General features: G+C 44.2%; 1 protein-coding gene across 1 annotated transcript in view; it reads left to right on the top strand.

The window, feature by feature from the left end:
- The window catches only part of LOC144768184 (peroxidasin homolog), a 235201-nt gene that overhangs the window by 196261 nt on the left and 13528 nt on the right, over positions 1 to 25412 (top strand). The window contains exons 19-20 of the mRNA XM_078651647.1: positions 4985 to 5090; positions 8166 to 8283. Coding sequence (XP_078507773.1) covers positions 4985 to 5090; positions 8166 to 8270 — 211 coding nt within the window. The 3' untranslated portion in view covers positions 8271 to 8283. The remainder of the gene's footprint in view (positions 1 to 4984; positions 5091 to 8165; positions 8284 to 25412) is intronic.

Raw genomic sequence — 25412 nt, 5'->3', positions numbered from 1 at the left:
GTTTGAGGTACTCTTCAACTCATTGTTGGCCATTGAGATTGGGGGGTACCCACCTCAATACGTTGTTGTCTGTAGGAGGTATCAGGGATGTTGACAAGATCTTGGTCAGGGTTTGTTGGGCCAAGGCATCTAGTGCCATGACTTTGCTCTGCAAATACATGTTTAAGTATGAGAGTGACCACACACAGGTGTAAGACCCAAGTCAAGTAAAAACATTAATAGACCCCCCCCCCCCTCAGGTGGACTACAGGTTAAGAACTACAGCCTTAAGACATTCTTTTCACCAGGAACCTCTGTCTCTTCATCAGCTCATGTTGAGTCTTCACTGAACTCACAAAACAGAACTGGACGCACTACCTTACATCATTCGTACGTATGAATCACGACACTCAACTCTTGCTATGAGTACCTACCACTCACATTGCACTCCAAAAAGCAAACACACATCTCGTTCAAACCCAGCACAACCAGATATAAACCACTCATTGTCACCAACATTTATGCAGACGTAGACACAGCCACCACTTAAAAAGTTCCGAACTATCAGCATCCTGGTACACTCAACGGTGTAATGCCAACACAAGGCAAATACACAATTCAAAAAAGTCAAGATGCAAGTTTCAAATATCACAAGATCCAGAAAAATTGCAAAAAATCCAGCAAGGCTCACAAAACCAACTCAGCAAAAGCAGACTACTAGCCAAAACCTATACCCTTGATCAACATCACATCAAAGCCGTTTTCAAGGCAGTTAATAACAGAATCAATTCCCTCTCAGGGACAATACCCACCAACATTATTCCTTATTTCATGGAAAAAATTACTTTTCCGCATAACTATGATATTGAACTCCCCACACTGACAAACTTTATATACCTCCATACCCCAGAGTCCCACTACACTCCTTACAATTCCGGACTGGCTAATCCCTAGCCAGAAATATCAACTCCTTAAAAACTACTACAAATGACCACATACTCTCCCCCATTATCAAAGCCATCAGCTCAAATGGTATCGTAGCTATCTTACAGGTACATTTGTGAAGAAATATTCTGCACAGAATACACCTGCATAGCTGAGTTGTCACTGATTTATATAGAGCTTTATTAAATGTAGAGTTCCATTCATTGTTCTCCAAAAGGTATTCTTTCAGTTATCCATAATCATTCTTTGATACAGGACATAGAGCTCTTTCTACATTTATATATATGGACTGGTTGGAAGGAAATCAACCACACAATGCATTTCGTGCTTCTGTTAGCATTTTGTCAGGAATATGATTAGCGTAAGTCTTCATAACATTAAATTAATTCTGAGAAAAAAGGAACAGAATAAATGCAAATGTATCCAACCCTCAATCGCAATGAACACTTTTATAATCCATGAAGGATCAAATCCATATTCAGCATGCATACACATTCTGATACTTTAAGTATGATATGTTGGTAATAAAAGTCCTATTTGCTGAGTTTACCATCTTCTTAACAATTTATAGTGCATACGTTTGGGCCTAAAGCAATTAGCTATAAAGTTCCGGAATGATTCTGTCAAGAAAATCGAAAATTGTACATGTAATACACCCAGATTCTAAGGATTACCGGGACCACCCCATGTATATTAACCTGTAAAATAATTTGGTAGTGACAACCGAGTACTTCTCCATTGCTTAACCTGCTGCTTCCCATAAATCCCTTCCCAGGAAGAGGACATCTTGTCTACTATAACCTATGTATTTCATATTAAAAACCAAAAAAAATTCAAATTTGTCATTTAAGCCTTTTAACATCATTCATTTCAAATGTTTAACTCAATAGATTTCTCTTCGTGAAGGACTTTGCAATGTATCCCTTCCTTGTTCTTATTTAGGTACTACGTCCAAGATCTGATCATGTAATTAGCTGTAATGCTTCACCGAGAGGCTTACCTCCTGGATGTTCTAGTCCTGTGACTGGCCTTTGCCATCATTTACCATCAAGCCTCACTTGAAACATTCTTCACATCCAACACAGACTGTCACCTAAACCTCATCCTTTTATGTGGTAAAACAGCACTTCTTAAGATTCCCTGTTCTTCCTGGTCTCTTGTGGCATCCCGCATGGCTCTATGCTGTTCCTCATTGTCCAGCCACTTCATGAAACTCCTCCGGCTGAATCAACTGAGCATTTCCTTGATCTATATATTAATAACACACAACGCTACCTCAAAGTCTCATTCATCAGTGAAATGAAATTCTAGCTAGGCCATATGACACTATCCAAACATCAATGTCTTCTGCTCTTGAATCTCCACCTTGAAAAGGACAGAGCCCATACTCCTAAATGGCAGCAACCCCCATCCAAAGTTTCATTCCTGAGTGTCAATCATAAACCCTCATGGTGTTTCTTCCTGCCTTCCTTGTACCAAACCCTTGACTTCCACAAAGATTCCTGCCTGCTCTATAAGGAAAGATGCTGGTTTGTCTTTGTTAATGTTTCATTAGTTGAGCACGGTAATTTGATTGCCACCTGATTTATTATATTTTCTTAGAAATAAGTCCTTTGTAAACCATTGTTTTTGTTTGCTTGTGTTGACCTAGGTTCCCACTGGCATAACTTAAAAAAAAAACTTAAGACACCTTTAATTCTGTCACAAGTTACTGGCCAGAATCAAGCTCTTCTTTTCCTTTTAAAACGTCCTTTCCACCGTTAAGGCATTTAGGCGGTTTATTCTCAAATAGATAGTGGAACTAACCTACTGAGAGACACCACACTGGTATCCCTTACCGCTATCTTGCAATGTGACTATTAAGAATACCCAGAGGCCTGTGCGCTTATAGCTCATCCGCATGAGACCAGAGATTACAGAGGAACAAAAAGAAAGAAGATCTGGCGCAGCATATAGATTGCATCTTCATAATGCGAGTGGCAAGTTATTGCCTTGGCCAATGCTTGTTTGTAAGGCACTGTCAGAAAAAGTAAAAGAAGAAAACATTTCACAATAATGGAAAAAAAGCAAGCACATTTTAAGTACCTCAAAACTACATTCAATTAAATATTTTCAATCTTTATAAATGGCACAGTTTATCTTTCAAGTATGTTGCACCCAGGAAACAGTAAACAGAATTTAAAAAGAATAAGGAAGTGTTAGAATGTAAAGTGAAACCATTGACAAGTTCTAGTTTACTTTAAGCAGGACTCAGACTGAAACAAATGGTCCTTATAGTAATCCAGGGAGCAGGTCTATGGGCCCCCAGGAGAAGCACAGTAGCAAGCCCCACCCCTCCCAGAGCACCATAAAAACCTTATGGTTTATGCTGCAAATGAAGATCTCAGGACAGCGGCGCTCGAGTGAAAATGATGAGAAGCGTCTTCAAATGGTAGGTTGCCCTGGGGGCCACGGTGTGCTGCAAATGGACAGTCCATGCCGTCAATGAGTCCCAGGCGCAGTGCTCAATTAAAAAAAAAAAAGAAATAAGTGCCAGGGCCCTTATCAGGAGGCCACTGCAGCTTGCACCACCTATTGCTCCTGATATCGCTGTCAATGACAGTACCAACACAACTACAAACCATCACACTCCTACAAGTCTGACAATTCATAATATTCAAGGCCGCCAAAGCTATAGTAATAGCTTGGACGCAGGTATTAGTCATTTCTAAAGTATATTTTAAAAATAAACAGCTGTAGTTGTGCTCATCTGTAAATTAGACAAACAGCGCCTCCATGTGGCAGACTGTCATAAGTGCTAGTGTTGACAATTATGTGCTGGTACCGAGCACCAGAAACCACCGGCTCAACTTAAGCATGGACCGGGAGCCTGCGAGGCTAGAATAGGGAGCAGCGTGCTTGGGAATGTGCCCTGGAAGGAAGTGTGATGTGGTCCTGGGCTCATTGCTCTCCTGAGTTGTCTCGTAGACCGCTGGTCGGGCAGCACCTTGTTACACATCTTGCTTCCCTCCAGGTCACTCTTCCAAGCGGGGGCTCCCTATTCTATTCACTCGAAGAAACAAAAGTTATCACCATCATTCATATTTTGCATCAGACATGGGCATAGCACCTACTCCCAGATTCATCAGTGGGGGTCAGCCTGCCACTGCTACGCAGGAGTCCAGTGAGGTGAGAAGACAGGCTCGGCTGCATATATATTGGACACTGCTGTGTGATATAAACTCTGCAACATAGTGAAAACTGTCAGCTTACAAAGCACTGAAGGCCGTCAGTACCCACAGCTAAGCATGTTCTGCAGTATCTGAGATGTGATACAATTGCTGTATGTTCACATAAGTGAGGTTGTGCTTTTGGCCGATTAGCAAATTTAGTTATGGATCACCTGCTCAGCTCTATATTGTTCAGTGCAAGCTTTTGTAAGGTACTCATGAAAGCCACTGTGCACATTGCCAGCTTGTGTGTATACCTGAAGGTAAAGTTGGTCTGGTGCATGCTTGTAGTATTACTTTCCGTGTGTTTGACATTTTTCAATTTATCTGTTCATAAGATGAGCATTTTCTAAAGTGCAATCAGTTGCTTGGTTCAGTGCGGCCCAAGCCTCAACCATGCACATGGTCTTATGCACCTACTGAGTGTTTGTCGATTCAGCTTTATGTTTAGACAGCACTTTAAAGGTCCAGTGTTTTAGGAGGTTAATGCGGTTCAAACCTCAGTTTAATATTGGCATATAATACAAAGTGTTACAAGGACATCCTGTGGTGTCACACAGGCAACCAATGAAAATGGAGGGCAGGGAAATTGTTTTGCAGTGTGACTTTTTCCTGGGTTCACATGCTGTGCATTATTCCACCTCTGGTGGTTGGGTCGGGAACCTTCCTCTTGCATAGCAGTCCTTTCTTCCTATTTGCTGTCTTTTTGTTGTTGTTTGGAATCATGGGTCCCAACCATTTGGTGAAATAATATTTCCCCCACACGATGGAGCACAGATCTGCCTAGTCATTTAAACCAATGTCCATCCACTCTTTTATGATTGATTATTTTCATCAATCCCTGTCCTTAGGTTTCAAGAGCAAGAATCTTCAGTCGACTCCTCCTCCTCCTCCTCAGAGAATCTTCAGTCAGTGGTGACCAGGATGGAGAAGGCCATCTCTTCTCTACAGAGGAAGGTAACATGGGGTGGGCTTGGGTGATGTTTTATAGGGAGGGTGGGAATGCGGTAAATTGGCCCTTAGGAACTGGGAGTTTTTACAGTTGGCTTGTGCCACTTAACAGAAGGTGGGGAGGAGCAGATGTTTGTATGTCAAGCAATTGCATAACATGATCCATGACCAATCACAGGAATTGGTCTAGCAGGGAATCTCACTATTTCCAATAGAACTGCTGGCACGGGCAGTGGGAATTTGCAGGTTCAAATTGTGGGTTTTTTAATTTTTCTGCCTCAGTCGTACTTTCTTCTGAAGCCCACAACTTTTCAGTTCCATTTTCCAAATCAGATCATTTGATTTCCCAAAAATATAGTTGCTCAGACTCAGGTGAGACCACAGTATTAAACTAAAGGAGCTATAACACAGGAGATTTAAATACACGTTGGTGCAAGTGTTACTCTTCCACACAGAAAAACATTACAAGTAAACCCGGGCCACCGTCTGCCTTTAAAGCACAAACTTATTTGCGAGCGGTTAAAGCGAGCATGTTTGCACTACAGTTTAGTTTGCCTTTGTTTCGAGGGTGTAAATAATCAGTGACTGGACCACAGAGGTGCATCTCTTATCACAGTTATGTGCCTGCTTCCTTTATTAGTCCGTGAACGTACAAAGTAAGGGGGTCATTACACAAAGAAACTGGAAGTAAACGCAAAGCTCCCTGGACTACTTTTCCATAAATACTTGTGTCATTATATACTCATCATGAGGCAGTGTTTTTGCTAGGTCTGGGCGGAGTTCACGGATTTCCGCTATGCGGAACTCCGCAACGTGACCAAAAAACTCTGACGCAGTACGAAGAGTCTGGCAAATGGCAGAGTGCGTTAGTTCGCGCCATTTGTGCCGATTGTTAATGCCAGGTATTTGTCTCATGCTAGAAAATCAGTGTGAACAGTACTATGTGCAGCGCAATAGAGCGCGGCTTCTTTCTGCCGCTCGAGTAGATTTTCTACATGATCGGCAGCTTTCTCAACGCAAATGGATGGTTTCTCAATTAAAGTGGTCACGACCATCAGCGACCACCCGTGTTGAGATGTCTCGCTGGAAGGTGATCTAGCTTTGGAATTTCCTCACGAGTGCTTGCCAGCGTAGCATTGGCGAGCGAGGAAATATTTCACTCCGTGAAGTTTTTGGGAACACCTCGTGCTCTGTGGAGTGCGGAAAACTCCACGAATGCAGCAGGGTTCACCACTCATGCCTAGTATTTGCCTTCTACTGCTGCTCAAATGCAGCATGCCCTTTCCAAAGTTTCTACAGAACAGAATATTAAAACAGGATTCCGTGAAACGTATTTTGGCTGGGCTACAGGTAGCACCACATACTGGGGCACAATTACAATAAGGTGATGCACTGGGGGAAGACTACTAGTAAAGCCAACCAATTGGGCAAGGCTAGGGGGGAGTGTTGCACTGACTGAGGCAGGAATACAGTTCAAGCCACAGACTCGGGCAGGACTTCACACGGGGGCAGGACAACAGGCAAAGACAGACACTGGGGCAGGATTGCAGGTAAAGCCACACGTTGGTGCAGGAACGCAGGTAAATCCACACAATGGGGTAGGAATGCAGGTAAAGACACACACTGGGGCAGGATTCCAGGTAAAGACACACACTGGGGCAGGAATGCAGGTAAAGCCACACACTGGGGATGGAATGCAGGTAAAGCCACACACTAGGCTGTTCTTACAGATAAGGCAAACACACTGGACAGGTTAGCTGCCTGGGCTGTTCCTTCCCTCAAAAATAATGGGGGCAGATTTACAACTTCTGGCGCATCTCTGCTAATCAGCAGGGATGCGCCAGAACAGTTGCGACACACCATACCACCCGTGCGGCACCACTGATGCTCCGCATTTACAATACGGTGCACCATGGCGCATGGATAGGCAGATGCATGTTGCATCCCCCGGCGGAAAGGCGGTGTATTGCTGGAGTCGCGTTGCAAGCGCTACGCAGCTCCAGCAAGGCTCGGGGTTCCCCTATGCCTAACATGCTGCATCAATCCTTACATCTGCTTCAAGCAGGCGCAGGATATTGACGCAACATGGCCATAAAAGTAACCGAGTGAAATCTTGTAGGTTTCACTCAGCCACTTTTACGAGGCGTTCCTGCGCCGGAATGCACCCCCCCTGTCCTGGAACGCCCACATGTGGCGCAGGGCTTTACAACATGGCGCATCTCCCTAGGTGCGTCACGTTGTAAATACCCCACAGCATGGCGCAGGCTTTGCGCCGTCGCTGCGTCACAAAAGGGATGCAACAGCGGCGCAAATGTGGCGTACAGGGCTTGTAAATCTGCCCCATAGTTTCTCAGGAGAAAAGGTAGTTTCTTCAAGTCCTCTTTGTTGTTTTCCCATTCCTTCTTCTCTCATGAATCCACCACACACGCTCAGGGAAACCAGACGAATTTACACACAGAGGCAGGATGTAGCTCTGCAGCACAGTATTACTGTCCACGCAACACACTCTCCCTCACCACATCTCTTTAGGCCGATACAGCCTGGACACGTACTGTAGACCACTTCAACACTGTGTATACGCAATCACACTTGACCGCTGCAGCAACCTACAATGTCTCAGTCCTTGTCTCTGGTAGCCTCCTTCCACACTCCTGGGTGTTCACCATCACACCTGACCACAACACCAACCTGTGATGTCTCAGTCCTTGTTACTGTCTTCTTCACCATGGATCCTTAGGTCCATAGAGCTGATGGACTATAGTAACCTCCCTCCACAATTCTGGGTGCTCACCATCACACCTGGCCAAGATGCCAGTCTGCTTCATCTCAAGGGTCCTTGTCACCGCCTCACTCACCAAAGAACATCAGACTCACAGAGCCTCTTGCATACCTCTGCGTGCTCACAGTTACTCCTGGCCACCACACCAGCCTGCTTTTTTTCCACTGGTCTTTGTCATTGTGTTTTCTCACCACAGATCTTTGGGCCCATAGAGCCCGTAGCGTAGACCTCTTCACGCCTCTGTGTGGTCACAATCACAAAGTATTAGCCTATTCTCACAGGTTCTTGTCACTGTTGCCCAGGTCCACATGCTGGAGAATGAAGTGAAGCGGCACCATGGGAGCATCCGTGAATACAGTTGGCACAGACGGAGAGAAGAGAATTGGAGTAAGCAAGACCAGCACTGACTGTTGTCATGAGGTGAGTGTAAAGAAAGGCAAAACCAGCAGGCCACAGTGGACCTGAGTAGCTGGATTCATAGAAAAGGTCTACTGTTTGCATAAAAAGAGGGGATATTGTAAGGTATGTGACATAGGGTTATGCAGCAGGAAATCAAGGAAAGGATATAAATATTGCAACTCTAGAATACAATGTAGGTCTGCATCAAATGTCTGTTATCTGGGTAAAATGAGGTCTGCACTTCTGCGATGACCTGTCATCTTCCTGGGCTGTTCATCCCTGAAGAGATGGGACCAGAGTCTGTGGACTGAGATAAATTGCATCTGTTAAAGCTGCCTTGAGAGGTGTTTGGATGTCGGGGTCCCTAACACCAGCATCAGTGATTGTGCTAGCCTCTCTGGATATCCTGAGACAAGGCTGAAAGGACAAGCGGCTAGATATACATTCAGAGAATCTGCAGGAGAGAAGACAACATTTGGCCCTCAAATGCACAACATAGCATGAATAATCTATGGTAGGAAAAAACCATGCGTTATTGCAAATATATTGTGTTCTAGGATCAATTAATGCACCTTTTTCCATATTTATGGATTTGTTTCCATCTTCCAATTTGTCTTTCTTTCTCCATTTTTTCTTTTCTTATATCCTTCCTTCTTTCTTTTGTTCTTCTATGTTCATCTTTCTGCAATTCCCCAACTTTCCCATCTTTCCGTCTTTCTATCTTTCTTTAATTCTTTTGTATCTTCTACCTTTCTTTCTAAGCCTCTACATTCTACCTTCGTTTTCTTTTTTCATTCTTTATTCCTTCCATTTCTTTTTTTATTTCTCTTCCTTTTTCTGCCCTTCTCTACTTTCTTTTTCTTCTTTCCATCTTCCTTTGATTTTTAATTCCCGTCTTTCATCTTTCTTTCCTCTATGCTTCATCTTTACTTCTTTCTCACTCATTCATCTATCTCTCATTAATTGAATCATTTACCCACCCGTTGCCTGTCTTCATCATTAATCTCTTCATCCATCAGTACTTTCTATATTTTTCTTTTTCTTTATGAACCATTTCTTCCTCATGTCCATCCATTCATCCCTCCTTCTCTCCCACATCAATCCTTCACTCAGCCATCCCTCAAACCTTTCTTTTCTCCATCTGTTTGTCCCTCCTCATCTCCATTGATGGATCATTCTTACCATCTCTCAATCCATTCATTCTGCTTTCTCTCCTTGCATCATCCATTAATTTCTCTAAGCATCCTTCCTTTCATTGACCCCTTTTCCTTCCATCCTTTCCTCTTTGCACCCATCCTCTGCAACACTCCTTCGCGCTCTCCGTCTCCATTCACTCGTCCACCATTGTGTTGATCCTTTTCACCACCTTTTTAATTCCACATGCCTTCTTTCCCTTCCTGCTGACTGGTTGCATTTGTGTCCTGAAGGGATGAAGAGTGTGCACTTCTGCCTCAAATTCAGCACAGCATGCTGCAGCTTTTTGTTACGCCTGCCTCAGTACACACTACAATCATGCATGTGTGCTCCAAGTACCTTTGTCATGCAGATTGAGACCCAGAGGTTGTCTCCTTGAGACTCATACCATGTGTACCCCTCTTACAAGTGTGATTACCCTCAACTCAGTAGGCTGTATATGGATGGCAGTGGTGGCCGTGATACAGTTCATAGGGGCAAGAAGGCACGTTTACCCGCCTTGCTACAGATAAGTGCCTACTGGCCACTCCAGCTTTTTAAAGTCATCTGCCAGTCCATTGCAACTAGGTCCTGCACCCTTCTAATTGGGACATGGATGCTGCAAATGTATTCCTTTTAGTGCGTGTAGAGAAAGCATGTATGGGGCATTTGTGGCAAGGGTGGCTAGAGCCACATTGGGATACATTTTGTATTTGCAACATTTAAAAGTTTGTAAGATGGGGGGTTGGCTGGAAAGCCCAGGTAGCACATGTGAATTGCAAGGCTTCCCCCAAGGGCATTCCAGGAATCCTTTGTAGTAGGGCATGCTTAATAGTGTTAAGGAGAAGAGACAGAGGACCCCTTTGAAGCTAGGGAGTTTCCTCCTGACCTTTCCTGGCCCACTGGGAAAAGCTGCACAGAAAGGGATCTCAAAAATGATTGTTGGAATATTCAGCTTCTGTCTATAACTTCAGTATAAAGATGAGGAGGAAATTTCCAGACAGAGTGCCAAGATTCCTCTGTCAGAATCCAGGGTCTCCACACCATTGATGATGAGAGAAAATGCATGATCCTATATTGTTTCACAACCAAAATCCCTTTGCCAACTTTGAGAAACGAAACATAGGATCTTTGCTTCAGACTGCCAGGACAGCTGCCTGTAAAGGGTGAGATGAAGCAGTCCTTCAATTCTGTCTAAGCTTAGCTGCTGGAAGTAGGGGAGGCCCTTTTCAAGTGGTTGCAATGTCAGCCTACACAGGCAAGACGAGGAAGATGATCCATGCCTTCTAGAATTAAGTCCCAAAGGAAGAATATGCCCAAGGTAAAAAAAAACTTCTGCAGATTATGAAATGCTTGATTACAGGTGAAAAGGTAGAAGTTAATAGATGGAATCTGCAAGGTCAAGACATAGAAATGCAGGAAAGCCTGATTAACAGAAATTTACTGCCAAAAACTAGAGCATAAATTATTGTCCAAATGATAGGCGGTGAGCGGTGAATGTGACAAAAAATAAACATCTAATGGGTTAAGACACATTTTCATCCTGAACAAGCTTTCTTTCATATGCTCCTAACATGAAGTCACATCAGAGGAAACTCTCCAATGCTTTCTTGGATAGGGAGACTTAATTAGACTTTATGGAGTTTAAACCGTCTGGGATAAGGAAAAGACAGAGGCCTGGACTGTTGGTTCAGAAAGGAAAGCAATATGAAGAGCAGATAAGGCACTCAAATAACTCTTCCTAGCTTTAGAAAAGGGCATGAGAGCTATTTTTTTCCAATATGCACAGGATTGTGGTGTTCTATGCTGGGCGCCTCGATTCAACACACGTAATTGAACCTAAGTGGTGCCATGATGTACAGATGCCTTCGTGTGGCCAGGATACCGAGTTAGGAATGTAAGCATAACCCATACTGCTGGGGCTGGAGCCATGAGGGACTCCAGCTGGTTTGTGTGTCCATGTCGTGGAATCTGCTTGGTGGGAGAGAGCTGACTAACTGCTCAAGAGAGACAGTGAGGGAGAGTATAGATGCCCATAAATACATAAGAGAGATGCCCAGAAACTGGGCCGAGACCGGGACAAGCTAAAGATGTCTGCAGTGTACCGCGGAAAGGAGCTGCACCACTCTGCCAAGGTGAGGCCTAGAAGTCCCTGAGGTGTCACCACAGTGTGGCCTGATCATGTATCGCCATGAATCGAGCGTACCTCTGGACCCCAGCATTGTCCGAGTTCCCCTGCAACATCTGAGCACCATGAAGCTGCTGGAAGAAATTTCTGCAGTCCAAGTATGGGTAAGCCGAACTTTCAGTTGAGGACAGCTTTAATGGAGAGGCTGATACCAGGAGCAGAGTACACCTAGATGTTTAAGTTTTTTTTTGGGATGATTGCCCAGCTGCAAGTTTTACCAAGCTGTACATACCACAACCACAAAGCCACCTCTTCAGCCAATGCTGGTGCCGCCTACGCTCACCTAACCTGCACCAGCACCATTAATGCTGATTGCTCACTAGATACTCGATGCAAGGGCAAGCTCAATTAACACCAGGGACCAGAAGTGCGCACCCTATGAGGAGCGCAATCCCATTGCGGCATCCGACCAACACAGGCACAGCCTGTGCCCTAAACAACTCAACAATGAAATAGTACTACCCACCACAAAGAAGGCCAAATGGGGTGAGGCAATATCAATACAAACTGGGGAATAGCCCAAACAGGCTCTCGATTTATCTGGCCACCCTCCTTAGAATTTCATGAGCCAAATGAACTACCATGGGTATGCCTGAGCAAGGGATAGTGGCATGGAAGTATCATGCATGTTTCTTTCATGAGAGTAGCCTGTGCCACCTCCTACAGTAATCACTGAAGCGTATTATTACAGCTCACCTTTTGTTTTCTTCCTTCTAAATCATTGATGAACAGAATTAGGTAATGTGAGGTTTAAGTAAAGTACTTTTGAAAAGATTAAGCACTGGAAGACATTCTGTCATTGATTTGTGTTAGTTTTTTTTTTGTTCTGAGTCTCTAAACCCACAGTACCTCTCTGAGGAAGGATTGAACTGCTCAACCTTGTTACCCTTAGGGTCAAGTATTAAAGGGATCTACATGGGGCCCAGCTTTATGTCCAATAGTAAGGTTTAGCCCAAGAATACTAATGGTAAATGGCTCCTATTGACGCAATTTTAGCTCCGTAATCTCCGATCTTCTGTGTTTTCCCAAAAAGTTCACACATTCACTTACCCCACAGAGCCATCATTCTTTTTTTCGAGCAGTTACATTTATCAGCTCCATCCCTAAATTGAAAGATTTTCATCACTGCCCAATGTGAAGTAAATTGAGTGTCGGAACATAATTCAAACCTTATGGGCTACCAACCTTCTTAAGTAACTAGATAGTCATTAATTGTCTCTGAGCAGTGGATTAAATGCCAAAATCCAGGTGTACCCTAGTCTGGTATGTAGGACTGCACCTAGGTCTTATGAGATTTACCTTCAAGTAAGACAAGTCTCACACAGGGTTCTTGGAAATATAAAAAGGTGGAGGGTAGTCTTAGTAGAAAAGAGTGTCTCCAAAGCCCAGAAACCCCTCTCATTCCTTTCACAGAAGATAAATCAGCCCTAAAAGTATCAAAGACATTCCTCACCGCCCTTTGAAATCAACAACCTGTAACTCCGGGAGAGCTCTGGAGCTGGTGCAGTGAAGAGAACTGGACAAAAGGCCGATGGCATGGACAAGTTCCAGACAGAAGTAATCTATACTAATATAATAAAGAGAGAGCCCAAACCTTTGAGGCGGGTAATCTCAGGAATCACAGCACCAATCACAACACCCAATACAGCGTTGGAAAGGGCAGTTGCAGCAGCAGGACATAGGCTATGCAGACGCCCACCATATACATTTAAAAGGTAAAAGAACCGTGCCAGCAAAGTAGTCCCTTGTGGGCGTGTCTACGTTGTGCTGTGGGCATGTGCTGGGGGCGTGACAAACGCTGGGGCCGTGTGGTACGTTCTGCCCTTTATACCATGTCTCATATTGTGTGCTGTGGGTGTGTGCTGGGGGCGTGGGCGTGTGCGGGGCGCGGGATTACGGAAAAAAAAAGCGAGCGTTGTCCCCAATATTTCTTTTTTTTTTCTTCCCAGGTTCTGTACATTCCAGCTTCGGGTGTCCACCCTGCTCCCTTTAAATACCCCTGCACCCCATAATCATAACCCACCCTTACTCCTTAAAATACCCCAGCACCCTTAAACACTAACTCATCTTAACCCTATAAATATACCCTGTACCCCAAAACCCAAACCTATCCCTAAACCCTAAAAATACCCCTGTACCCTAAAACCCAAACCTAGCCCTGAACCCTAAAAATTCCCCTGTACCCCAAAACCCAAACCTACCCCTGAACCCTAAAATACCCCTGTACCCAAAAAACCCAAACCTAGCCCTGAACCCTTAAAATACCCCTGTACCCTAAAACCCAAACCTACCCCATAACCCTAAAAATACCCCTGTACCCCAAAACCCAAACCTAGCCCTGAACCATAAAAATAACCCTGTACCCCAAAACCCAAACCTACCCTTGAACCCTAAAATACCCCTGTACCCCAAAACCCAAACCTACCCCTGAACCCTAAAAATACCCCTATACCCCAAAACCCAAACCTAGCCCTGAACCCTAAAAATACCCCTGTACCCCCAAAACCGATACCTATCCCTAAACCCTAAAACTACCCCTGTACCCCATAACCCAAAACTATATCTGAACCCTTAAAATACCCAAACACCCCAAAACATATACCTCAGGACCCCAAAACATATACCCCTATACCCATGCTTACCTTTTCCAAACATTAAAAAAAACATGCTTTTACCATTCATGAATTTACAACGAATTTCGTTGTAAATGTATGCGTGGTAAAAGCATATAAAATGTAATGTCATGCGTTATAATGGCATTGCGGAGTCATGGTACTTTCGTAATGAAAGTATGCGGAATGATGGTATGCGGAAAGAAAGTTGCGGAATAATGGGTGTTTACCCTCCCCCGGTAAGTACATTGGTGGCACGGCGGCCCACATCTCCAGCAACATACTCATATTTTTTCACCACCGATTTGAAAAATGCACAGGTCTTTCTCATTGATGGCCAGCACCGACATACACTTTTAGACACACCTCCCGCCACAAGTTCTAGACTTGCGAAATTTAGAGCTGGGGAGCTACGTTCGAATCTCGGCATCAGCTCAAAATCCTGTGATTCCAATCAATCAATCAATCAATCATGCCATTTGTATAGCGCACTACTCATCCGGGAGGGTCTCAAGGCGCTTGGGGGGGAGGGGTATGCTACTGCTCGAACAGCCAGGTCTTGAGTTGTTTCCTGAAGGCGAGATGGTCCTGGGTCAGCCGAAGGTGGATGGGGAGGGAGTTCCAAGTCTTGGCAGCCAGGTAAGAGAAGGATCTTCCTCTGGTGGTGGCTCTTCAGATGCGTGGTACGGCTGCGAGGGCGAGGCTGGTGGACCGTAGCTGGCTGGTGGGCGTGTAGAAGGTCAGGCGGTCGTTGAGGTACTTGGGGCCCAGGTCGTGGAGAGACTTGTGTGCATGGGTGAGGAGCCGGAACATGATCCTCTTGTCGACGGGGAGCCAGTGCAGGTTCCTCAGGTGGCTGGAGATGTGGCTGCTTCGGGGGACATCCAGGATGAGTCGGGCGGAGGCGTTCTGGATGCGCTGGAGTCTTTTCTGTAGCTTGGCTGTGGTTCCGGCGTAGAGGGCGTTTCCTCAGTCCAGTCGGCTGGTGACGAGTGCCTGGGTGACAGTCTTCCTGGTCTCGGTCGGGATCCAGCGGAAGATCTTGCGAAGCATACGCAGGGTGTTGAAGCACGATGAGGAGACGGCGTTGACTTGTCTGGTCATCGAGAGGGAGGGGTCCAGGATGAAGCCCAGGTTGCGTGCGTGGTCTGTTGGCTTGGGTGCGGTGCCCAGGGCTGGGGGCCACCAGGAGTCGTCCCAGGCGGAGGGCGAAGATCCCAGGATGAGGACTTCCGTCTTGTCCGAGTTCAGTTTCAGGCGGCTGTCCTTCATCCACTCGGCAACGTCTTTCATCCCTTCGTGTAGGCAGGTTCTGGCGGTGTCGGGGTCTCTGGTGAGGGAGAGGATCAGCTGGGTGTCGTCGGCGTAAGAGATGATGTTGAGGTTGTGCTGGCGTGCGATGGCTGCGAGAGGTTTCATGTAGATGTTGAAGAGGGTGGGGCTGAGTGAAGATCCTTGCGGGACGCCGCAGATGACTTCGGTGGCCTCGGAGCGAAACGGGGGGAGGCGGACTCTTTGTGTTCTTCCGGCGAGGAACGAGATGATCCACTCCAGTGCCTTCTCTTGGATACCGATGTTGCTGAGGCGCTGGACTAGGGTGCTGTGGCAGACCGTGTCGAACGCAGCGGAGAGGTCCAGGTGGATGAGGGCCACTGTTTCCCCCTTGTCGAGCAGGGTACGGATGTCGTCGGTGGCTGCGATGAGGGCGGTCTCGGTGCTGTGGTTGGCTCTGAAGCCGGACTGCGAGAGGTCGAGGGATCCGTTCGTCTCGAGGAAGGCGGTCAGCTGTCTGTTGACGATCTTCTCGATGACTTTAGCAGGAAAAGGGAGGAGCGAGATGGGGCGGAAGTTTTTGAGATCTGTGGGGTCCGCTGTAGGTTTCTTCAGGAGGGCGCTGATCTCAGCGTGCTTCCAGCTCTCCGGGAAGGTAGCGGTGTTGAAGGAGGCGTTGATGATGTTCCGGAGTTGGGGTGCGATGGTGGAGTCGGCCTTGTTGAAGACGTGGTGTGGGCAGGGGTCGGTCGGTGATCCAGAGTGGATGGTCCGCTTTGTCTCCCCGTGCCTACCACACATGAATGTGTTCTTCTGTAATGTAAATTGTGCTCATGCCATGTTGTCGAGTTCGCGCTATATAATATTGCAAGGAAAAATAAAGTAGGGAAACTAGAGTTCACACACTACTGAACGCGCACTCTTACGTGCATCAGCAGTGCACTGTGAATCGGAGCGTTTCACAGGCCTGTCACAGATAAGAAATGCTATCAAAATGAAATCCTACAAAACAATATACTAGTGGCCGGCAGCAATTCGTACCCAGACAACGCCGGGACGGGCTGCTAGTATCTAATAATGCTAATATTTTCATGTTTGTATGTGTGCTTTTGGTATAAATCTAAATTGGCACCACTGTTTCCTACTGGTGTGTGGGTCAGCCACGGCTTGTGCAGATAAGACCGGTGGGTGGTGGGGCTGTGTGGGGGGTATTTTGACGAACGATAACGAGGGAAAATGAATTATTTCATTTTCCCTCGTCATCGTTCGTTGAAATTCCGCCCCCACTGACCCACCGCCCCACCACTCTTACCTGGACAGGCCGCGGCTGGTGTGGGCTTTCTTCATAAAGCACGTGGAAATATTATTAAACTGCTCTTACAGTTGTGATAGGCAGGCTTATACTATCCAACACCCTACTCAATTGGTTGTTCAAAAAGCTTAAGACAAGAAGAATTGACTTGTGTTCACGTCTTTTAAACAAGTCTAGAAAGCATGAGTAGCATTTAGCAATGGATTTCAAGAACACATCCCGGGCTATGGATAAACAAAAGAAAGGGCTGGAAGATAGTGATTGTTTCTTTAGTAAAATACAAAACTTTTTTCTTGAAGGGGAGGCCCTGTCTGCAAGATCTGACACTTCAAGCCCAAAACTACAAAGGAAAATATTTGAGATAACAGACTTGTCCCAAAAGAGTGCTAGTATATATAAAAAGTATTACGTAGATTCCCAAATTCCAAAGAAGAATACTTTAGTTTCAATGAATAGCCACAAGATTGTTGCAAGAATAGCAACACAGCAGACTGCTTTTTGTGGAAAATAGGACATTCGATTGAGTTGGGGGAGAGTCGGTCATATGCCAAGCAACCTCCAATCAGCGGCGATCCATGCAGATAACAGCGGTGGGGCCGATGCAGAGGGAAAACTAATTATTTATTTAATTTTCCTTCTTCATCGTCACTTGAAATACCCCCCCCCCCCCCATGCTGCCCCACCGCTGTTACCAGCACGGACCATGGCTGCCTTCAATTAAGCCTCCCTTTGGTATTGTTATTTCCAAAAGTGCTTCCAAAAATAAATAAAGCTTGGACATCCAAATGACTTGCTAGCTTTGAACATGAATGCATGTCATATAAATTAAAACCAAGCCAGGCTATTCAGAAAGGGGTCTTCAAAATATTATCCTTTCTTGGGGTAGAGGGTTCTATAGTCTTGACAAGCATATGGTGTTATCATGTTAGCTGCCTCTAGGTGCAGCAAAATCAAGTATGGAAGATTACAACAACAATCAGTAGACTCAAGAGTCTCCAATTTATAATATGTACTATCAGTGTTCCTTTTGAAGTGAGACTCTGAGTTACTGACCTGCCAGCTCTGGTGCTAGGATGTTTTGTGACCAAGGCAAAAGAACATGCTTCGGCTTTTTAGTGTTTTCTTTACCCAAGCAACAAAAGCCTGAATCAGGCCATTTGTTGTGAGGTCACATCCTCTTGTGGCCACCTTTAGTGTTGCTGTAAGACAACCCTCTACAAGAATCTTAATGAAGCTCCAGCCATGGAGCAACAAGTGGTTCTAAAGGTAGTAGGTGTCTCCAAGATCACAAGACCTCTTTTTGTCAGTCTCTCCTAACTTTAATATAGCCTTGGGCTCAACCGGCCATTAAAGGCCTGTCCCAGCGAGATAGACCCGAGCTGAAGGCAAGGTCAATTAACAAGGGAGCGAGCCTTTAATGGCCGGAGGAGCCCATTATGGAGGGCTCTAAGGCTATTAGAATATTCTGCCCCTAAAGGGCAGAATGTTCAAACTTGTAAAACAAAGGCCTCACTGAGCCTGAGGGGGCTGAAATCCCCTTGGGCTCCGTGAAGCCTTTGTTCATAGCAACAGCTGTGAAAGACATTAGAAGCCCGGAGCACTCCATTGTCTTCAATATTTACATATTTACTAAAACGATGCTGACAACCAATCAAAACCGTTCTGCCTCCCCTGTTCTGAACACACTGCATGCATAGGCAGGGAGTGGGTCATCAAATTATTTAGATTTTGTCTAGAGCAGTGCGCTTTTCATTTGTATCTCAACATTGTACTTCAATCGAGCCAGAAGATCCGTTTGATTGAAGCACAATGTTGCATCCTCTAGTAGGCATTGCTCTACCTACAACACTGAGGCATAGTGCAGAGCACTGCCTTTCTAACCAGAAGGCTGTCAAACTTATCTTCCCAGGTTTCAGACGTGCGTCTTAGCCCTCCTCTAGTAGGAGTCGGTTAAACTAGAAGGTCCAGTGCCCACCGGCCAATCTCTCAATCCTTGAAAGATCACTCTTCGATTAATGTTGTCAGAACGAGTTCACAATCTTGAAAGAAACCAAAGAGCATAGAAATGGCAAAACCAGAAAGGAAAAACTATTCTCCTGTGTACTGGAAGGAAATACAGTATGGTACATGGACGAAGTCAGATTCCACTTATGAGCAACCACTTCCCTTAGTTTCTGGAAACTGATTCAATTAGTAACCAAGCAACAGTAATCTTACAGCAATTGGTAGGGGAAATTATAAATAGAAAACTGATACAATTACTGGGCGAGGCCATGCATACATCGAATATTCAATGACAAACCTTCCACCCATGGGTGACGTCTAACTCAGTTTGATTGCAATATTTAATGTCCTTATCAGGGTTGGCCCGTGGAGGGAGTTTCGGTGGGCCAGAGAGGCGGGGTGGGGGGGGGTGCTAAAAACGCAAAATGTGATGCAGGGTGCGCTACGAAGTTCGTTTTATTTATTAAATTGTTTACTTACCTTCAATTATCCATACTCCGGTTTTTAGCACCCCCCGCCCCGCCACTCGCCCCACCGAAACTCCCTCCACGGGCCATGGCTGGTTATAAATGAGTTGTAAATGATAAGCTGACACGGGCAGCAAAGTTACTATGGAAACATGAGAACAAAGGTCATTCAATTGATAGAACTGGTGACAAAAATCTGGTATAAATCAAAAAGCAGATAGATAGAAAAATGTGAATTACAGCAGAGAACAATCCAGTGCAATTAATTTATAATGTTAGGTTGTGTAGCAGAAAACCTGTTATTTGAAGCACCACAAAATGGCACAACTATGCAGATGTAAGGGGCTATAAAAAATTATAATGCATGGGATTCTGAAATCCCTTTATAAACGGCAGTTACTAATTTCTTTATATTCTGAGACTAGTAACGCACTCAGTTGCCATTAGAAAGAAAGTACTTCAGAACTCGACTATTATAAGTTATTACAGTTGAGTTCTGACGTCATAATGCCTGTTGCCAGAGTAAGCAGGGGAGGCAAAAGGCAGGTCAGGTCACAGAGCATAATTGAAGCAGTTGTTTTTGATGTGTTTAATTTTGCACTAGAGGTTTTTTGTTTATTCTTCACATTTGCAAACATGCTCACTTTTTCATGTGAAAGAGCTACTAACCAAGGTTTTAAGTGGTTTGTGGGAAAGGTGATGGTGTGACCTTGTATTATATGTGATAATGTACCCCCTGGCATACATGATAAGGATATTTTAAGTCACAGAGGAGTTCCATAACCTTATAAAGGAACTCGGCCTTCAGCCACATTCCTCTATGGGGTTATGAAACTCCTTGGTAACTTGCAATATCCTTATAATGTACAGCAGGGGAAACTTTATCTCTTCTATATTACTGTTATCAGTGATAATATTTTTCAAATGTTGATTCAAAGATATAAGTGGAAGTAGACGCACAGCACAAATAAGATAGTTGATTTCTAGACCATATGGCTCAGAAAGCAAGGAAGTGCAGTACACTCAAGAGTGGATTATTACTTCCATACCCTGATCTCTCTTGCAGCACCACTACATCCATCACTGACACACCCTTTTTGCATGATTCACACAAGCACTTTTCCATCTCCATTCTAAACCATCACCATGCTGCAGTATGCCCGTTCATACCGCCCTTCTCCTGCATGTTCTACCATCTGCAAAATCCACCTTGTGTACAGCGCTCTCTTGCCTTGTAGTTTTGTTTTGTTATACAAGCCACATAAACCCACTATATATATATATATAATATATACACGTATATATATATCAATCACAGTAAATGATGATGACTGTAGTTATAATTAAGTCTCAGAAATGGCGTGCTTTGATTTGATTATAACTTTTGTGCAGTTTGACGAATCTTTACAAAACCTTCCAAATCAAACGGCATAATTGGAGAAGTCTCAACATGTCAAGTTTCATGCAGATCAAGTCAGGGCAAACTAAATGAGGGGTCACAATATCTAGAGTTAAATACGTGAATGGCTTTATGCCAAGTCAAAGTCTGGCATATAAGTTGGACAACGTACAAAATAACCCAGACCTGTACTCTTCCCACCCATCTCTTGGCTATACTGTTTTTTAACCCCTGCAAGCATTTGTGGCCAAATGTACTATTTCCAACTCACAAAATAAAGACATCAATTTGCTTCCAGTATTTTTGCGACCAGTAAATAATATTCATGATGTAGGACACAAATTGTGACTTGCTCCAATTGGAGGCCTTCAAAGGGATGGTGGCCTTCTATTGTCAACAGACAACCATGTATGTGGTTGCCTTCCAATAAAGTCATTTGTTGTTTAAATTCATCCTGTTTTACTTAAAGGAAGTGGAGCTGTGATTTAAAAGATTAATGAGTTAGTTAGTGAGACCGCTATGGACCCCTGCCTAGTCTCCACCAGATGTTTTCTGTTGCATTCACAAAAGGACTTCTTCCCGTTTGTGAATTGGTTTCCGCTCCACCACCCCCACCTCTAACCTGGGAGTTGGTAAAATTTGAATGGTTTACCATGGCTTTTTCTGTCCTGAACCATGAGATTTTGTATCCGTTTCTAAACCCGTTTTAGGAGTTGGAAAAAGTTTAATACATTGCAAAATAATTGGAAGTCTTAAACTCTGAATGGAGTGTTTGCAACCAAAGAAATGCATTGGAGATCTGGCCCTTAGTTTCTTGAAGGGGCTATGAGTGGAGTTTCCCAATTAGACCCCAGCTTCAAAGCAGAAACCTATCAGGTGCACCAGATTCAGAGAAACCTACATCAGGATCAGAGACACCTACACTTAACAGGTACATTGCAGGATCCTCACCGGTGGTACATAAACTTTAGGCCTTCACTTCTAGGGTGTTTGTGCGCTCCTGTGCCACATATCCTCTTTTTGCGCAGACCTTGACATTTGAACCTTGTATCCAAATGGTACATATAATTTTAGGAACATACTGAGTAAATGTTTTCTGGCATGTATATTTATTCCAGATTCTGACTGCCATGTTCACCAAACAATGCATAAATATATTTTATCCAAAGAAATTATCTTAATTTGGCTAACAAAATGTTTTATTTGCAAGCTTTCTTAATAAAGTCTAACTACATCTATCAGTCTGCAAATTATGGTTTGAAAGAAACATGCACAGTTGTTTTGACATGTTGTCGTGTATTTCTATAGGTTCTGAATCGATCCCCCTATTCCTGACCCTATTCTGGTTAAACTAACTAGCTAGTTAACTAACAGTCAGCCCATGAGGCAAGAAAGCCCCCATGATGCAGATACCGTTATCTGACGCAGTCACACTACGGCACAGGAACGTGTTATCTGATTAGGTCATAACGCTTGAGATCTAATTAGACAAGCGACATTCCTCCAGCCCCTGATAAGGCATACGACGTTCTCATAACAAATCAAACCTATGACAACCTGGACAATCCGTGCGGCCATTGTTTTGATTTCACAGAGAACTTTTGCAAAAGAATGTGCTAACGAGCAAGTCGTATGACATCTTTATTGACGTACCTATGTCCATCCTTACGTCAATCCCGGCACCTTTAAGGTATAAATATTGCCGACCTTGCCCTATGCAAACACACGCGTGGTGACAAGCCGGAGCAGCCATACTTGCCGAAGCCGAGAGCAGAAGCAGACCCCGCAGGCAACAGCCCCGCCTTCCTGACGCGCTGAGAGACGCGCTGCTATCTCAAGCCGAGAGACCCAGCACCGGCGCTTCCGGGTAGCCCTCGCAGGCAGCCTGGAATATCGAGAGCAGAGAAAGAGATACCATTCCTCATCCATCCTAAATTCCAGGTACAGAACTGAATAACCCCTCCTAGAGAATTCTTTAGTTATTCACTTGGCAAAAACAAACTTAACTTAAACTGTAACTTTCTATTCCCGCCCACGCATTAGACTTAGGTCAGGTACACGGGGTAGGCGTATTTAGAAACACCAGTTGAGTACGTTTAGTCAAATGTATATGTGTATGTAAATATATTTTAATCATTTTAAAACATCATATGGCTCAGAAACCATATCAATGTTTTTACAGTATTATTTTATACTATTGCTTTTAATGTATGCACTTTACTTAACTATAAGTATTGCAATAATATCGATCCACTTCTCATGTATGAGAAAAGAGACTGATCAATAAATAACACCTTTTTATTGAACACGCCCGTCTCTTCCTTTTCTCTACATTCTGATGAGACTAAGAATGCACGTACTGACTGAGTAAAATAATTGCCTTGTGCTCACACGACTCTTGAGATTGACTCTTGATTAGGGGAGAGCAAAGTTGTCATGTTCTATGGTTGTCAGAAACTAAATCCCTTCTTGTCTAATCAGGGGAGGTAATTCTCTCTTGAACATTCGAGAAAGTTTCTAGCGAACTCTGAGCTTAGCTGGCAAACCCAAAAATTAAGTCTAGTATCGACAGTAGTAGACCTAGTTAACGTCTGGTCTAGGCCTTTACTGCTGTAGGTACTATTCCAATGCGCAGAGCCTATTGGGAAAATAGGAGCTACACTACATGGCGCCCAACGCGTTTGGAAAGGGCGATAAAACTAACGTAAGACATTTAGAGTAACTCAGTCGTGCTTTCTCACTCAGACCCCTTTTCCCAAATACTCCAAAGACGTCTGGAGTGGGTGAAAGGTTATTATATCCTCCAAAAACCTCGCAGGGTGGAACTCCTATGTATGGTTCTTGGTCTAGTCAACGTTGAAGGATAAAACAGTTCCAGAATATTGTGCATCTAATCTCTGTTTCCATAAAGAAACCTGATCTGCAAACAAACATAATACCATCCTGTCTGTAAAATGGCAGAGAGTGATGATGAAAGAGAGGCAATTAGATTAGCCACTGAAATAGCAGATGCTGATGCTACCATGCAAACAGCAGACCCGGATATAATACTCATCCAGGTCGCCAAAAGGAGATCTATAACCTTAAAACTTATAGAAAATGGACTGACACCTAGAGGTGGCACAGTCATATTCGTAATTGAGGCACACGAATATCGGCAGACAGAGGTATACTATACATGGATACATTTTCCAGCAGCGAATGCTGTAACAAAGTACTTCCACTATTACAAAGTAGAGGAACCTCCTGAAATGTACACTCCTTTCGAGGAGGTGGAAGTACCACTCAAATTCCAAGAGCATTTGCTCTTATTTGATGGCGCCCTAAAACATAACAATCACATTACAAGGCTCGGTCCTTTAGGAAGACCAGGAGCGACGTGGCCGGTCTTAGCCGGATACACACCACATCCAGACATCGAAAGAATGCCTGCAGCAGAGCTGTTAATACAGCTAAAACAACTACTAAAAATTCACAGACAATTAGTTCAGTATGTAATGCGGACTTCAACAATTCAGCCAGCGATTAAACTACCACAGCTGACCCCTCACCAGGGGAACACAAATAAAATTACACCACAGAACATCCAATCCTGCCTAGGTAAAGTTCCAGCTAAACGGGAACAAATACCATTCTGGTTGGCACAGAAAATCACCCAAATAGAGGCGGTGTTTCCTGACACCACCCCATTAGAAAAACACAGGATTCTGACTATATGTCTCCCAATGGGAATCGCACCACACATTGAGGACTGTGACACTTGGGGTACAGTCTTTGCTTCCATCTATACAAAAACGCACGGTGTTCCATCCATTTCGGTAATACCAGATGTGCTAAAACAAATTCAAGATGAATACGGTCCAGAACCTGCTTTAACTCTTGGTATGAAATTACTGAAAGACTTCAAGCAGGTCTCGGCTATATTACTAGCCAACATAAAAGGTGAAGCAGCAAACGTGGCGATCCGCCAGAGGTTAAAAGAGACAGATATAGCAGACCAACCAGCTGAAATTGCCAGAATCATAGAAAAATCCTATGAAGAACTAGGCAGAGATAGTCTAGGTGGAATACCAGTAAAACCGCAACTGACTACAAGTCCAGAAAAAATATTTTTTAATAATAATAATTCACCAAAAAAGAACTGGGATGGAAACAAACAATCCAATCCTAAAGAAAAGAAATTCCAGTCCAGAGGAAGGTCTCCTAGGCGAAGAGAGAAATCTCCAAACCCGAGACAAAGATCACCCCAGAGTGAACCCTCTGGGAATAGATATAACCTTAGAAATAGGGATAATATTAAAAAACCTGATAGATATCAAGACATTGATACACGTCCCTCTCAATCTTTTCAGAATTCCTAGCAGAAATCGGAAAGAAGAGGACGATCAGAAGAGCACGCCAAGTCCAAAGACAAGGAACCTGCTCAACTTAAAAAGAAATCACAATTTCCAAAAAAGAAGGTAGCCAGTATCAAGGTAGTTAAAAATGCCGAGAATACTGAGGACACAACTGAAAAACGGAGAGTGGGCTCAGACAATGCTAGACAGCGCAGCAGAGGTGAGCATAGCTCGCAAAGTCCTTATGAATCATCTGGAGACAGTGGACACGAATGAATATCTTCAAGTGGAAACTGCAGATACCAGAGTTAGCAAGCCCCACAAGATATACGAGATAACATTACGTATAGAGGGAGATAAGACTAGGAAAATAAGGGGACTATTTT

The sequence above is a fragment of the Lissotriton helveticus genome, chromosome 7 (genome assembly GCF_964261635.1).
Source record: "Lissotriton helveticus chromosome 7, aLisHel1.1, whole genome shotgun sequence".
Lineage (NCBI taxonomy): Eukaryota > Metazoa > Chordata > Amphibia > Caudata > Salamandridae > Lissotriton > Lissotriton helveticus.
The sequence above is the reverse complement of the archived record's forward strand: the minus strand, read 5'-3'. Positions and strand labels throughout refer to the sequence as shown.